Here is an 11,145-nt window from a genome sequence, read left to right on the forward strand (position 1 = left end):
CCCAGTACCTACCGGTGGTGTGCCTGCTGCCCTAGCCTCATTATTAATGGAATTCCCTTTCAGTCAGTCTCAAAAAAGTATGATAAATTAAATGGCCACTCTACCAAATATTCATAAAAATCAGTTGAGGGAGGCAATTTCAAGGCACCCTTGAGCTGATTCAAAGAAAAAGGACAGACATGAGCAGTAAAGCTCAGAGAAAGCAGGAGGGAAACCCAGGCTAGTGCAGGGACGGTCCACTAGCCTCCTTGGCCGCGAGCTCTGACCAGCCGTGAGAGAGGAAATGCTGAGGACTGCTGTCGAACTTGTTTCGGACACTGGATGGCTGCCACTTACCCTTCAGCTAGCACAGGGCGGAAAGACCGGAATCTTCACTCCAGTGAAGGCTTGTCATCCTTCACTAGTTCGAAACTAAAGCCCCCCGGAGGTGTTAGAGAGACATCATTAAACATTGACCCAGGTGTCATCGCGGGCTTGCCCTCCCCCTGAGCGGGTAGAATGAGTCACACAAGAGTGAAGAGCAGGATCTTGGGGTTCCGCTTTACTTAACAGGTTTTTTTTTAACAAATCCATTTTCTGGTCCAAAAAGGGTAAAGAGAGAACACAGGTACAACTCTGCCACTGGCCAGTTCATATTTCTGTATCTCTTTTAGCCCTATTTCCCCTCCCCCCGCTTTTTTGGGACTGGCTTCAAAACTTTGTATAGTCTACGGAAAATATGTGTCCCCAGTTCTGCCACAACCTTCTGATTCTCAACAACAAATGATGTTTCAAGTTAATTGTCTCCTGTTTCACCTTCTGGACATTGCCAGATCTGGATACGGGGTTCTGGTGAACCCAAAAGGCACGGGTACCTGACACCACTCAGGACTCATACTTTCTGCAGCGCCACCTAGACCAGAAGGCTGTTACGGCAATCCCCAAAATGTCTTCATTAGAACACTAAATCACTCGTAGGTATTATATGAGGAAACAAGGTTTCCGTGATCAAAGGTGCTTATTGAAATGCAGATTTTAAAACATGTCTCTTTATTACAGGACTTCTTAACGCTTTTAATGTGCAAACATGCAAGTGAATCCCCAATAAAGAGAGGGAATATTGTGAGGCATCCCCCCCCCCCGCCTTGATGATGGTGCCATTTTTATTTTTGGTAGAAAATCTGGAAGGATAGGTGTTTAAGGCACACACTTCAGGAAACGTTGTTCTACTAGCCTTACTAGGAGTATATCCTTACAATGTACAACTAATATATGTAAAGCACTAATTATATTAATAATATTGCAAGAGCCTTTTCTTTATTTCAACTTCCATGATATTTCTATACGATGATTCTTTCTATTACCACTGAAAAGGTGGACACGTTGAAGTATTATATAGTCTTCTTTTACAATTCTATGAATTATGCTGTATATAGGCTGTGGGTAATATTCTTAGTAAATTACATCTACTTGTGAACTAAATATTGTACTATTTTGACTTTGTGCCATTGCCCACCGTTGTTGAGTTTCAACATTGCAAAAAATCAAAATCAAGAAATCAATGTGCTTCATAAAAGGAGCATCTATCTATCTATCTATATTTTTTGCGGTACGCGGGCCTCTCACTGTTGTGGCCTCTCTCCTTGCGGAGCACAGGCTCCGGACGCGCAGGCTCAGCGGCCATGGCTCACGGGCCCAGCCGCTCCGCGGCATGTGGGATCTTTCCAGACCGGGGCACGAACCCGTGTCCCCTGCATCGGCAGGCGGACTCTCAACCACTGTGCCACCAGGGAAGCCCTATCTATATATTTTTAAAAAATCAGTTCTGGTCTAGGTGTCCAGCAAACTTCCTTTAGCACCAAGCAAGAGCAAAAACAAACAAAACCCCCAAATACCAGACATAGAGATGGAGACCTCTCTTCTTCCTCAGGCTAGATTCCTGTTAGATTCCAAAGCATATTGTAGTGTAAATCCAAAGATTCCTGGTGGCCTTGCATCTCTGCTATGCACAGTATTTCTTACGTAATTTGAGGAACGCACTATGGTTGTAGTTTCTTGAGTGCTTTATCAGGATTATTCTTCTGAAAAGCTCGAGGAACATAAGCCAAAAGTCACCCGGAGAAGGTTTAAGCATCAGTGCTGTAGTTCAATGTCCTCACAAATAAATAGTCACAATGCAGGCTGGAAATGTCAGGGGTGCACGCACACCACATATCTGCCTTGTAATTCATTTGCTTTTTTGTCTCTACTGATACATTTAGAAAGAAGTGCTCGGGCTGAGAGGCATAGAATGAAAACATAAAATGAGTCTAAATCCTTTCCTTATATACTGTGATGATCGTATTGATAAAACATTCATAAAGACATTTATTGAAGTGGTGATTCTGATCCATTCTGCATTCCCAATTTTCATTTTTTACTCTTGTACTTGATTATGGGTGTCTGTAGCCTGGAGAATTCTAGTAAAAGAGGCCCTTTTAAAGCTAGTAAAAAAAAAAAAAAAGCCATATTGGTTTTTCTTAAAGCATTTTCCAAATATTTTTACTATAAAATAAGTAAGAGAGAAAAGTTTCCAAATTGCACAAGTCCACAGCTCCCTGAAAGCACACTGAAAACTATGCAGAATAATTTTGATTAGGCTGGATGACTGTGCCAGGCTCCAAACAAGTGGTTATTCTGTTGTGACATCTGCCAAGCAATGTGTCCATTGTGCTCTGGAATTTAATTCATTTTAAATGACTCCATCCAAATGATAAAACATGAGATGTGCTACACTCCAGGGGTAAAATACAATGATTGTTTTTAGTGTGACCACAACTGTTAGCTGGGAAGCAATACAGCCTGTTCTAATTAGGCCCTGATTATTGTCTCCTGGAAAACAGCTAGTTCAAGAAATGTGAGTGAAATCCTGTTAAGTGGAAGGATTGGCGTAAACAATCTTGCTTACTCTGGTGTGACTACAAACGCTGGCAGAGCCACATGCCGAGGCTTCCCAGAAAGAACAGCAAGAGTCTTCAGAAGAGAAACTATTTCAAAACTGAAAGATGCTTGGAATACTTACTGTAGGATACAGTTTAATATGTGTACCAGTGTAATTGATAAATTATTTTACTGATCTAGGACTTCTGTGCAAATGCCCCCAAATCCAAAATATTATAACTGCCTGTCTAAAAAGTACTGTGAAAGTTCCTAAGAGTTGTATGTGGTGGGGAACACTGCCTGGAAACATTAATGATTAGGCACTAAAAGGAACAAAATGAAGCAAGTTGAACCTCAGGAGAAAATACACGCAAACACACACATAAGAATTTGTGTCTCCCATATGCCATGTATTTAATATAAGCTTTGGAAACAAGTTCAGGTGAAATAAAAATCAAAGTTCTCAAAAGGTGAAAGATTAACTTAATCACGAAATCTTCCCTATTGACCCAAACATCAGTATGTTTTTTATTTCTATGCAAAAGTATGCCTTCAAACTGCTTAAATGATATATGATACACAAACCAGTTTTCAAATAATACAGCCAGTCATCTTGCAATTTAAAAAATTAGGTAAAAGATATTATAACACATTTCACACACACACACACACACACACACACACACACACACACACACACCAATGACAAAATTTGGCCTCTCCTAGAATAGAAGACCATTAAGAACGGCCAGAAAGGAACACCGCGTCACCCCTCCCTACAATCCAGGTAGTTTCCTTTAATCCAATAGCAAATCTGGGCATATTTGAGAGGGGTGATTCTAACAGCCACGTTGAAATCTTGTGGAGAACCGTTCATGTCTACCCACTGGTGCCCGGAAAAGATGCCAATAATTTTTCGCTCCCACTTCTGCTGCTGTCTCTTCCACATCCTCACGTAGACCCCGGACCCGCTGGCCCCGGGCTGGGCGTCACACTGCTGGTACAGCAGGTCATAGGTCTCATCTTTGACATCACAGAAGCGGTATACCAAGTTGCCCGGTCGGTCATTGTCATAACCGGAGAAGTGGATTCTGCCCCCTGGCAGCTGCTTGGCGGGAGGGCTTACCCCAATCTTCATGAACTTTCTTTTGTGGGGTTTTTTGAGTTCCAGGAGGGCATAGTCATAATCCATGCCAATGTCATTGGCATTGCCCTTGATCCAACCCTTGGGCACATGGGTGCGCTTCACCCGGATCCACTGAAATTTCATCTTCTCGGGCACGGCTGGGCTCGAGTCGTTGGCCCCTCGACCACCATCTTTAAACTTGGGCTTCAGGAAGCCCACTCGCAGTTTCTGGGTTCCTTTCACGTAGGTTTTCCCATCGTGTATGCAGTGGGCAGCCGTGAGGACGTGCTTCTCCGCCACCAGGGTGCCGGTACAGCCTGTTGATAACTTCACCGATGTTGAGAACGGGTAGTTGAGCAGGAAGTCCTTCCCAAAAATGCTGAATCTGCTGTCGTAGCCATAAATCTGCCGCTTCCTTCGAGACTTTCCCGAAGACTCACCCTCACCACTTCTGAGGACATAGATGCCCACATGTGTCTCGGTGCGGCTGCCGTTGGCATAGAGGGTTTCATAGGACAGGTACTGCTTGGCCTCTTCATAAGTGGGCAGTGGACTTCCCTTATGACACTGGGGGCCACATGAGGAGGACACTTCCAATTTGGCTTCGGCCCCAAAGTGTGGCTTGGCCAAGTTTAAGGTAGACTGGGGTAAGACCACGGGGAGGCGGTAGGCAGGCCAGGTGGGTTTCCAGTGGGCGCCGTAGGGGCTCACCTGCCCAACAGCACAGACGAGGATGGAGAGGAGGAGAAGCCCTGGGGTCCCCGCCATGCTGAGCACCACCCTGCAGGAACAAAGACAGGCAGGTCAGGAGGGCAAGGGGCTGAGCTCTCCTTTGCTGGGGAGGCAGCCTGGGGGCATGCCTGTCATTGTTTTAAGACTGTGAACCCTGCTCATTAATCGGGGGTGTGGAGAGGAATCCCTAGGTAATGGTCTCACTCACAACGCAAGGGCTTGACCTTGTTTGTTCCTGTGGCTGGGTGCCCAAAATGAAATTGGGTATTCATTCCCCTTGATGTTTAAGGTGTCCCTAAGGACGGCCTGCTGCAGGGCAGGTGCATGGAGTCATTAATTCACAGATGAATTGCTTGACCAGCCCTGATATCCATACAATTTTGAGCCTTCTTTGTGCTTGATTCTATACTTTCATCCTCTCCTACCTTCCTGGTCCCCCTGCCTTTCTTTCCTTCCTTCCTCTCAATCTCATTATAGGATGTACTTCGAAAATGTTCAGAGTAACTTGCTCATCTCGAGGGTAAATTTAAATTACACAGTTTATTGAATGACTAAGGCATCAAGGAGGGATGGGTCCACAGTGTCACACTTACTGGGACTCTGATTGCTTTTAAATGGTGAGTGATTGAGAAGAGGGAATGAGACTTTTTTTGTTTTATTTGTTTTGCTTTGCTTTGAATTTAGAACAACTTTAACTATTATAAGTTTAGTTTCAGAGTAACCAGGTCTCTGACAAACCAAATATTCCTTCATCCTTTGGATTTTGTTGTATACTACCAGGGTCTTTGTCAAAGATCTAAAGCTCTAATATTGCATCAAGTATCACACTGTGACTATTTCTATTCCTATTTCAAGTAACTATTGGTTACTTTTTCAGGTCTGTGCATCTGTGTTCCCAGCTAGTCTACATGCCTTGAACTTGGGCCTATGCCAGCAACTCAACAAAGATTTATTGCATGGATAGTTTGTATTTATGAAGAGTGAATGAATGAATGATTAGTGTAGCTCAAAAAATATATATTTTTTAAATTGGGGTATAGTTGCTTTACAATGTTGTGTTAGTTTCTACCATACAGCAAAGTGAATCAGTTATACATATACATATATCCCCTCTTTTTTGGATTTCTTTCCCATTTAGGTCACCACAGAGCATTGAGTAGAGTTCCCTGTGCTATACAGTAGGCTCTCATTAGTTATCTATTTTATACATAGTATCAATAGTGTATATATGTCAATCCCAATCTCCCAGTTCATCCCACCCCCCCACCCTGGTATCCATATGTTTGTTCTCTACATCTGTGAAAAAACATTTTGAATGATGCATGCTGAGTGCTAATGACAGAGATGCACATGGATGACGTGGTAGCTCAGAGAAAGGGTGTGGAATCCAGTTGTGGGGGAGAAGAAGTACAGGGGAGGCATCCCGGGGGAGGTGATGCTTGAGATGGGTGTTAAAGCTGAACAGAAATTTGCTAAGAGAGTGAAGGGGACTCTTAGAGGGAAAAACCATCTATGCAAGGGCAAGGAGACAGGCAACAGTACAAGTCACTTCGGTAACACACTAAGCTCAGCAAGGGTGGAACAGAGGACATGGTGGAAGCAGCAGGTGAGAGCCACGTTATGAAGGGCTGTGTATACTAGATGAAGGAGTTTGGATTTTATCCTGAAAGGTATGTTTTAAAGACCCAGAATAATCATCCCACTAGAGAAACAACAACAACAAAGATGACTGGCAGTACTCTTATAAATATTGAAGCATCAGTTGGCTCAGACTGGCTCCGAACCTTCTGTTCAAGAGAAGCTGAATAGCAGGTAGGTTAATTCATTCGCAATCAAGGACCCCAAAACAAGGACAAGGAGGGGTTAGGTCTTAAGAAGCTAGTGGGACATAGTGGGAGTGGGAGTCAGGAAGAAACTGTTTCACTCTTCTCACGCTTCCTCTTTGAGAATACAGAGCTGCTAGCAACTTCTGGGTGCCTTTTGCTTTCTTTTACATAAAACTGGAAAATCCCATTGATCTGATCTAGTCCAGCCAAGCATGCCAAGCCATACTCCCAATATGCACACATTATATTTTCCAGTATGTGCTTGCCCCACCTGCCTCTGGGATCTGTTTGCTTGACTTTCTGATTCCACTTCTGTCAAGTGCGTGGCTGGAAAAGAAAGAAATGAAGTCCTGGAAAAGCTAATTCCTTGGGACTTCCTGATTCCTTGAAACTGTTTCTCTCCATTTTTCCAAATAGGAAGGGTCCCTGGGCCCTTTGGCATGGAGGAAATATATCTAATTATTTCTCTAAATCCTTGAAATCATGGGGGGCAAGTGTATGTGCACACAAGTGTTTGTGCTGGTTGAGGGTACTGCCAGGACTAAAGGTTCTAAATGGATGAGGGAGGGGATGCTAACGCAGGTAGAGCCCTCTTCCCTAAGGGGGACTTTGGGGGTGGGTTAGGTGTGGTGAGGACAACACTTCAGGAGACTTCAGGGGATGGTTGTCTCTGATTATTCCTATCTCCTAGCCGAGGACCCAGACCTTGGACATACCTAGGGCTTGGACAGCCTTTTCTCTGTATAAGTTGCTGTGTAGGTGACGAAATGCCCTCCCACACCAGAATCCCTGCCACGTGTGATATGTACTAGGAGGAATCATGTATTTCCCACAGGGCTTCATCTTGGACCCGTACATACCACACCCTCCTCACTTTGACTATAACATGGAGAACATTAATGCCTGTTAACACTGAGCAACAGATGTGTTAAGCCAAGTTTACTTCAGCTTATCTTTGTTTTCCTTATAAATTTATTTATTTATTTATTTCTGGCTGCGTTGTGTCTTCGTTGCTGCCCGCGGGCTTTCTCTAGTCGCGGCGATCGGGGGGCTACTCTTTGTTATGGTGCACGGGCTTCTCATTGCGGTGGCTTCTCTTGCTGCAGAGCACGGGCTCTAGAACGTAGGCTCAGTAGTTGTGGTGCACGGGCTTAGTTGCTCCGCAGCACATGGGATCTTCCCAGACCAGGGCTCGAACCCATGTCCCCTGCATTGGCAGGCAGATTCTTAACCGCTGCGCCACCAGGGAAGCCCCCTAGATGGATTTTTAAAAGTGTATTTGAACTAGTTTCAGACTCGTTCCTACCATTCTCTTCCCTGACACCCCAGCCAATAGACAATGTCAACGGTTGGACGAATGGATAAAGCTAAAGACACGTGCCACTGGCACAGTCTTACAGAGTGTGAATTATTTACTGCAGTAAATAATTTGCACTCTGTACTCCTAGGATCCAATTAACATACAAATTTCAGATTTAGAATTTCAAAAGGCACGTTCTAGTTGATAATACGAGCATATTTTAACTGTCATGTTCTTCCTGCCCCTTGAAAATATCTACAACTTATGATAATATAGAGATCATACTATCTCATCTCCTCCTCTCTCTCTCCCAAGAATAATATTTTGAAAACAGGAATACCTGGCAGCTTGGACCTCTGGATTCTGTGTGTTCTTTCTTAAGATAAGCTGAAGTAGGGACTTCCCTGGTGGTGCAGTGGTTAAGAATCTGCCTGCCAATGCAGGGGACGCGGGTTCGAGCCCTGGACTGGGAAGATCCAACATGCCGCAGAGCAGCTAAGCCCGTGCGCCACAACTGCTGAGCCTGCGCTCTAGAGCCCGTGTGCCACAAGTACTGAGCCCGCGCGCCTAGAGCCTGCGCCCCGCAACAAGAGAAGCCACTGCAGTGAGAAGCCTGTGCACTATAACGAAGGGTAGCCCCCGCTCCCTGCAACTAGAGAGAGCCCGTGTGCAGCAACGTTGGAGACCCAACGCAACCAAAAATAAATAAATAAATAAATAAATAACATTGTTAATGTACTAAAATTGCAAAAACCCCTACATCCATATAGGAACTTTGTCTTAATGAATTAACCCCCTCTCAGGCAAAATTGATTCTAATTTCACCTTTCCAAGTGCTTGCCCTGTATAGTAAAGCCCTGTTTAAAAAATACTTTCCAAGGCCTTGAAGCATGCCTCATTTCACATGTGTCACCATGGCATACCTTTTTGAAAAATGTCTGCCTTTCAAAAAGTAAACACTGTTTTTAGAAACCAGTTAGTGGGTGTGGAGACACAGGAACAAGTCTTTTTCTGGGGTATGCGTGTTGGCTCTCACTGGCCACAGCTTCACTCCAGCCTCTCAACACACAGAATCGAATTTGTTCTTCAGCAAAATGAGGGCTGACTCTGCCAAGGGCCTCCCGGACTACTTACAGATCACAGGATGCTGTTAGAGGGCAGTAAAGAGCCTACTGCAGACTATGGCTAGAATATTAAGACTCTAGACGAATAGCATCTAATCTAATCCAGAGCCTTCACAACTGAAATTCTGGGCAGTCAACCAGTTTAGGAGAAGTCAGCCATCTATAAGTAAAACTGCTAAACCAACAGGGCAGGGTAAAGCTCTAATCCCTTAAAAATAAACTTTTCAGATATGTCAAAAACACTAATTCTCTTAGTTTGAAGCATCGCTTACAAGTTCCCTATATTATTATTTCAACTCTATTCATTATTTTGTGTGGTAAGACCTTATTCTGAGAACATTTTATATCTTCATTAAAGTTTCTAGGGTTTCCCTGGTGGCGCAGTAGTTAAGAATTTGCCTGTCAATGCAGGGGGCACGGGTTCGAGCCATGGTCTGGGAAGATTCCACATGCCGTGGAGTAGCTAAGCCCGTGCACCACAACTACTGAAGTCCGCGCACCTACAGTCCATGATCCACAACAAGAGAAGCCACCACGATGAGAAGCCCACGCACCTCAAAGAAGAGTAGCCCCCGCTCGCTGCAACTAGAGAAAGCCCACGCGTAGCAGCAAAGACCTAACACCGCCAAAAAGAAATAAATAAGTTAAATAAATTTAAAATAAATAAAGTTTCTATCTAACTCTGAAAGCTACAAAACTGTATTTAAAAAAAAACTTTAATTCAGATTTAGAAATTAATGCAGGTCAAATTATTCCAAATTGATTTGGTTTTTAAATACCTGATCAGAAATTGGAAGAGAAAGTTGTATGTTCTCAGGTCCCCACCTGGGTTTAAACTGACAACGGTATTAAAGTTACAAGCTTCATAAGTTACTCACTCCTTTACCGAATGTGTGTTTAGGGTGATTTAGAAATTGTTATGAACAATGATCTCTTAGTCTTCTAGCTCTGGTCTTTCCAGGTCCAAGATTCTCTCATTTTATAATTTTCCAGGGACACAAAAGTCCAGGTCAGGCATTATGTTGTTTATAGACAGCGTCTGCACTGTCATTTACTGCTCAGGAGCTTTTACTCAAAGAATTGTGGAAGGCGGAGGCACAAGGGGAAAGGAAAAGGAAAATTTATCATGCTAATCTCTTGCCTGTCTGGACAGCAAGGTTTCCCTTATCTGTTTGCAAAGGAAACAAAGGCCTCCAGCAGAGGGCAGCTTTCAAGAATGGAGAAGAGGATGGCTAGGTGAGAAAGCCCTTAGCAAAGTCTTGGGGTGGAGGGAGGGACACACCCTACTTCAACTCAGGGCCTTTCCTAAGGCATTTATACCTTGCCCTGACCCCTTCCCCATTAATAAAACACCTTAAAATTTGGTGGGTGGCTTTGCATTAATTTCCCAATTCACCTGATACTAGGATAATTCCCCAGGAGACAATTATTGTTTCCATTTTTATAAACTCTTGGTAAACCTTAGCTATGCCCATTTAAGTTTATTTAAACATAAATACTCTAGGATGAAAACAGTCATAATCTCACTACTGGAAAAGTAACTAATGGATCACGTAATTTTTAATTCTCTCCTGACTTTAAATGAATCATTTTATCTTTATAGAACTGTCTGGAAAACTCACACCTTAAAAAAGGAATGAACATTTCCAAATCTTATCCTTATTATTAACCAACAAGGACCTACTGTACAGCACAGGGAACTCTGCTCAATATTATGTAACAACCTAAATGGGAAAAGAATTTGAAAAAGAATTCAAATTCTTGCATATGTATACATGCATATGTATAACTGAATCACTTTGCTGTACACCTGAAACTATCACAACATTGTTAATCGACTATACTCCAATATCAAATAAAAAGTTAAAAAACAAATGAATTAATTAAAAAAAATCTGGACAAAATAATTCAGGTCTACAACATTTCATTTCTAGGAATAAGCCTTTACTGGATAAGGAGTCCTTAGATACATAATTATCTTTTAAAGTTCCCAACTAAGTATTTTCATGCATCACTTCACCTAAATGACAAAGAATGGAAAATGAAGGTAAGCAAATATTTTCTCGCCATGCTTAGTAATATGGAAACAGTATTCCTTTTCCAGCTCAGTATATCTGACTCACAAGAGGGTTACACTTT

The 11,145-nt window shown here is 43.1% G+C and overlaps 1 protein-coding gene across 1 annotated transcript; it reads right to left on the minus strand.

The window, feature by feature from the left end:
• Positions 1-3,281: 3,281 nt before the first annotated feature.
• PRSS23 (serine protease 23) lies at positions 3,282-4,805 on the minus strand. Its single transcript, XM_024763583.1, has one exon. It carries the CDS (start codon positions 4,790-4,792, stop codon positions 3,665-3,667), a length of 1,128 nt encoding a protein of 375 aa, XP_024619351.1. The 5' UTR covers positions 4,793-4,805; the 3' UTR covers positions 3,282-3,664.
• Between the last annotated feature and the right edge of the window lie 6,340 nt (positions 4,806-11,145).

This window comes from Neophocaena asiaeorientalis, unplaced genomic scaffold, assembly GCF_003031525.2.
Source record: "Neophocaena asiaeorientalis asiaeorientalis breed wild unplaced genomic scaffold, Neophocaena_asiaeorientalis_V1.1 scaffold946, whole genome shotgun sequence".
In the NCBI taxonomy this organism is placed as follows: Eukaryota; Metazoa; Chordata; class Mammalia; order Artiodactyla; family Phocoenidae; genus Neophocaena; species Neophocaena asiaeorientalis.